This window comes from Sceloporus undulatus, chromosome 3, assembly GCF_019175285.1.
Source record: "Sceloporus undulatus isolate JIND9_A2432 ecotype Alabama chromosome 3, SceUnd_v1.1, whole genome shotgun sequence".
Classification (NCBI taxonomy): domain Eukaryota; kingdom Metazoa; phylum Chordata; class Lepidosauria; order Squamata; family Phrynosomatidae; genus Sceloporus; species Sceloporus undulatus.
In genome coordinates this window covers 274,306,127-274,311,218 of record NC_056524.1, presented here as the reverse complement: position 1 = coordinate 274,311,218, position 5,092 = coordinate 274,306,127, and the positions used below count along the sequence as shown (strand labels likewise).

The 5,092-nt window shown below is 46.2% G+C and overlaps 1 protein-coding gene across 1 annotated transcript in view; it reads left to right on the top strand.

Annotated features, from left to right (window-relative positions):
* The first annotated feature begins 204 nt into the window (after positions 1 to 204).
* Positions 205 to 5,092, top strand: part of LOC121927225 (cytochrome P450 2J6-like) — a 23,664-nt gene continuing 18,776 nt past the window's right edge. The window contains exons 1-2 of the mRNA XM_042460888.1: positions 205 to 643; positions 3,882 to 4,031. Of these exons, the coding sequence (XP_042316822.1) occupies positions 481 to 643; positions 3,882 to 4,031 (313 nt within the window). The 5' untranslated portion in view covers positions 205 to 480. The remainder of the gene's footprint in view (positions 644 to 3,881; positions 4,032 to 5,092) is intronic.

Sequence of the window (5,092 nt, the reverse complement as noted above, 5' to 3'; positions counted from 1 at the left end):
AAGAGCTGAGCAGCCATTTTGAGCGGGGAGTGTGCTTGTTGCTGAGGGGGTGGAGCTTCTGTGAGTCACATCTGTCAGTCACTAGGGGGTGGAGCTAGTTTTAATTTTTTTAAATTTTAATCCAAAGAAATCTACAGCAGAGGCAGCAGATGAGGAGCAAACCTTTAGTCAGAACCTTACCCTTAAGCTAGCAGCCGGGACATTATTATTGTTATTATTATTTTCTTATATCCCACCTTTCTTGCAATATCAGGATGCCGCCCAAATTAAGATTTAAGCCGGGTAGAGGTAAATCGAGTGGGAATGAAAACCCTTGGTAATGTCAGGAGCTCCTAGGAAATACTATGGGATGAAGAAAACGTCACATGGATTTCCAAAATAAAACTGGTTTGTATAGGAACCAAGCTTGGCACTTGGAGAGTCATTTATCTCATTTGCAGAGTGTAACGCTTCTTTCCCTTACTTTGGTCCAAATTGCAGATGGCAAAGCAATATGGAAACGTTTATACTGTTTGGGCGGCAAATCTACCCATAGTAATCCTGTCTGGATTCCAAACTGTGAAAGAAGGACTGGTCGACCATTTGGAAGAATTATCGGAGAGGCCACAGACTCCTTTCTTTGCAACATTCGGACAAAGAAGGGGTAAGTTGTGAAGAGGTTGCAGTAATAGAAAAACAAGTCCCAAATTTTGGTCCCTCAGGTGTTTTGGACTTCAGCTCCCAGAATCCTTGAATGTCAGCCAAAATGGCTGGGACTTCTGGGACTTCTTTTGGGGAACCATTGCACCAGACCTTTCTCCAGGGAAAATATTCAAGGACGAATGATCGCTCTATGAAAGTTTCTGTCAGTTGGAAACAACTCCCAGAATGTGGTGCTGCCACATTCCTTTTCTTGTCCCTCTTTCCTCCTTTTTAACACTAAGAATAAATAATAATAAATAAATATTTATTTATTTATATCCCACCTCTTCCGCTTTGAAGGAGGGGGGTTCGAGTGGTTCTGGAGATTATCCATCGGGGAAGGCCTGCCGGAAGAGAAAGGTTTTTGTCGCCTTTTTAAAAGCCTCAAGTGAGGATCATTGGCGAATCTCTTCCGGAGGTCATTCCAGGTTTTTGGAGCAGAGGCAGAGAAGGACCTCTGAGTTCTGGAAATATTTGCTGCATGGTGCAGTGGTTTAAGCATTGGACTAAGGGCCCATTCAGACTACACTTTACCCCGGATCAGGAATCGATCCTTGCATGTGAAGTTCATATTGGGCCTGATTCTGTCACAATCCATTTTGAGGCATGCACAAGGAAATGCCCTTTAGCCCAGGTCATTCAGAATCAGGGCAAAAGCTGTCTCTTTTGAAAAAACCTGGGCTCCGCGAAATATGAACTTGCCCCCGTTCATGATCGGGTCAAGTTCAGGGAGGGATTAAGCTCAAAGGGGCAGGCAGTGAGAGGATCATGCCTCCCCTCTCCTGCCAGCTTTCCCCCCTTTTTTGTTGTTGTAATGACAGATTATGTGCATCCTGTGGCTCTTCCTTCTTCTCTTCCCTTGCCTTCCCTGCCTTCCCCCCTCCTCTTATTCCCCCTCTCCCCCTCCTGTCGCTGCTTGCCCTCCTTTTTTTCCTAATCCTCTTCCTCTTCTCCACTCTTCCTCATTCTCCTTCTCCCTCCTCCTCCTCCTCCTCCTCCTCCTCCTCCTCCTCCTCTTCCTCTGCCAACGCCACCCCCTGCGGGCTCTTTCTCCTTTTCCTCCTCATGACCTCCTCTCCCTCCTGCTCTTCTTCCTTCTCTTCCCTTTCCTGTTCCTCTTCTTCCTCCTCTCCCCGCTTCCTCCAGATCTGCAGCCGAGGAAGAGGAAGAGCAGAGTAGAGGAGGAGAAGAAATGCACAGGAGGCGGGGTGGCCTGGGAGTGACCCCCAGGAGCCGAAGACCCTCGGCCCCCAAGGCAGGCAGGCAGGCGAGCATCTGCACTGAGGGAAGGAGTGTGTGTGTGTGTCTCAGGGAGGAAAGAAGGAGGGAGGGAAGAAAGGAAAAAGGGAGGGAAGGTGGGACAAGGAGAGAAGAGGAAAGGAGGGAAAGAGAGAGGGAAGGAGAACACAGAAAGAGGGAGAGAGAAGGAAGGAGGGATAAACAGTGAGTAAGGGAGTGAAGGAGGAGGGCAAAACAGAGGGAAAAGAGAGAAGGAAGGGAAGGAGGGGACCAGGGCAGGGAGCGAGAGGGAGAGGAGGCTCGTGGCCCGGCAGAGCGGGTCTGGCTGTTTCTGCTGGGGGCCTCTGGCATTGTATCCAGCGGGGCTCCTGTGCTGTCAGCACGCAGGAGGCAGGGATGCCAGGGATGCCCAGGACCCTCTCCTCCTTCTCTCTAGGAGGGAACCCCCAAAATCTCCTCCATTTGAAGTACCACACAAAAGCAAGCAAACAACTCCCAGAATTCCATAGCAAAGAGCCAGACAAAGAGTTAAAGCGGGGAGGGAAGCTCACAACCTGAAGTCACACAATACATATGCACATACAGGAGGCAAAGGGTGACAAGCTGCAAAAAGGGGGAATTGGAGTGACAGTGGTTTTTGCTTCAGGGAGCATCGGAAGGAAAGAGGAGGAGGAGGAGGACTGCCAAGGGAAATTGGGCTGCAGAGCCAGGAGGAAGGAGCCTCTCTCTCTTTTTATTTTTGACAGTCTATGTGCATGATTTTTTGGGTGACACAGAATGTGTGTGTGCTTGTGCTACTTTCATTTCCTCTTCCTCCTGGTACAGCACCTTATAAGAGCCATTATTATTATTATTATTATTATTATTATTATTATTATTATTATTTGTGTTATATGCGGATGCTACAATGCCAATGTTACAAATGTTTCCCTTTCAATTTGGGAAATTGATACTTGATAATTGAATGCTTTTGCTTTTGCTACACACAAGACACACACCGGAGGTTTTTAAATTTGTCAGCATCTGCGCACCCTTCCTTCCCGCCAGATTTTTTAAGCCCCCATCCGCTTAGCCAAAGGCTGCAAGAAACGTCACCTTTTATGAAAGCAGAACTAATTTGATTGACAGCAGAGGACTCTCCCTTTCAAACCGGTTTAAAGAGCTGCAATGGCTTCCGGGGCTAAATACCCCGATTGAGGTATTTTATAGTGGGCACTTGCTTCCAAGGCATTCGGAGGGGCAGACACCGAATCTTCCCAGTTCCTTCCAGTGCAAGAGTGCCAGTGAGAATGGGGCCTTAGACTCAGATCTCCTGACATCCCAGTCGGACACTCAAACCAGTAAACCATGCTGGATCCTTTATGTGCTAAACAGAGACTGTTGAAAGAGTATGCAAACTTTGGACACATTGGCATGTTCTTTAGTAAAGGTTGGCTAGTAAAGGTTGCCTCGTGAAAATGTCCAAGTTCTTTAGTAAAGGTAGCAACCTAACTATTTTGGAATGACTTTTGCAAGTACAGCAAAGAGTGATACCATTACTGGCCAAGTGAAATGCAGAGTTTACTTGTTGCAAGCTTTCAAAGCTCCACTTGCAACAAGTATATTGTGCATTTCACAGTAGTAAAGGTATTACTATTTTTGGTGGATTTTTGTTTGAATTTGCTAAATGACTAACACAGCTACCTCTGCAATTTTTGCAAGTACAGTGTGCCCTTGATTTGGTTCCAGGACCCCCATGGATACCAAAATCTGTGGATGCTCAGTCTCTTATAGAAACTGGCAAAATCAAGGTTTTTTGGTGGGGTTTTCTGGCCTTCGGTTTCACAAAATCAATGTTTGCATTTTGGAGTATATATGTTTTGAATATTTTCAAACCAGGGATGGTTGAATCCACAGATAAAGAACCCATGGATGCAGAAGGCTGTCTGGAACAGCTTCTTATCCATTCCTTACTCCGTCAGGTATTATACTTTCTAATGGTCACATAAGGAAACAGCAAAGACGGTTTGGGCTGGTTACTATGCGGAAACTGGGGCTGGGAAAGAAAGGCATGGAGAACCAAATAGAAGAGGAAGCCCGACAACTTGTGGAGATTTTTGCACGTGAAAAAGGTATGTAGCATGAGGTGCTGGCGCTGGCATGTGTCTCGGCCCACAGAAATCTTTCTGCAGTCTCTTCTGCTCTTTGGAAAGGGATTGTTGATTTGTAGTGCAACAGTAATCAAATTGGCAAAGCGCCATTGTGAATCAAAGTATGATAAGAAATGAGGCGAAGTCAGTATGCCTCCATTCTTAAACTGGCGCGATTGTGGCAGAGAGCAGGCTGGTATGATAAAGCCCTGAATCCTTTCTCTTCTCCGAAAGGAAGACAACTCCTGCTAGTAACACTTGAATTCGTATATTAATAGAACTTCATTTGCAGGACAACCATGTGATCCTTCAGCCGCCATCACAAATTCGGTCTCCAATGTGACTTTTGGACACTGGTTTTCTCTTGAAGATGAAACCTTCAAGAAATTAATAGCAGGCCTTGAGCATACCTCAGATTTTATGGGAAGCTTCCCTCAAGCGGTAAGTAAGCTTTTTCTTTCCCATTAAGTTAAATAGAGCTCACAAAGGCTCTATACACAAGAATTATGAAAGAAATAAGTATAAATCCATCCTCAGACATAGCCAGTTCTTATCTCACAGCCTAAACAATTTCTCACAATTACTATCAAGTTAGAATAGTAGTACTATACTAAACACACTCCTACAATGAACACAATGAACACCTTAAAGCAGTGGTTCTCAACCTTTTCTATGCTCTGTGGACCTTTAGGAAATGTTTGGTTAATGTTTGCATTCTCTACAAAAGAAATGCCACATTTGAAGATGAAGTCTGATTTCTAGAAAGGGCTGGTTATGACCTATAAAGCCCTACATGGCTTAGGTCCAGACTATTTGAAAGACGGTATCTCCCCATATGACCCACCTAGAGCCCTCAGATCTTCAGGAGAAGATCCACCCGCGGGGAGGAAGGGATGGGAGGGTGCCTCATCCTCTCCCTTCCTTCCCACGGGTGCAGACACCCACGGGAAGGAAAGGACAGGATGGGGAGCCCCTCCTCCTCCCCTGCTTTCTTTCCCACGGGTGCAGCTACGCGCAGGGAGGAAGGTGGAGGTCCTCCCCCT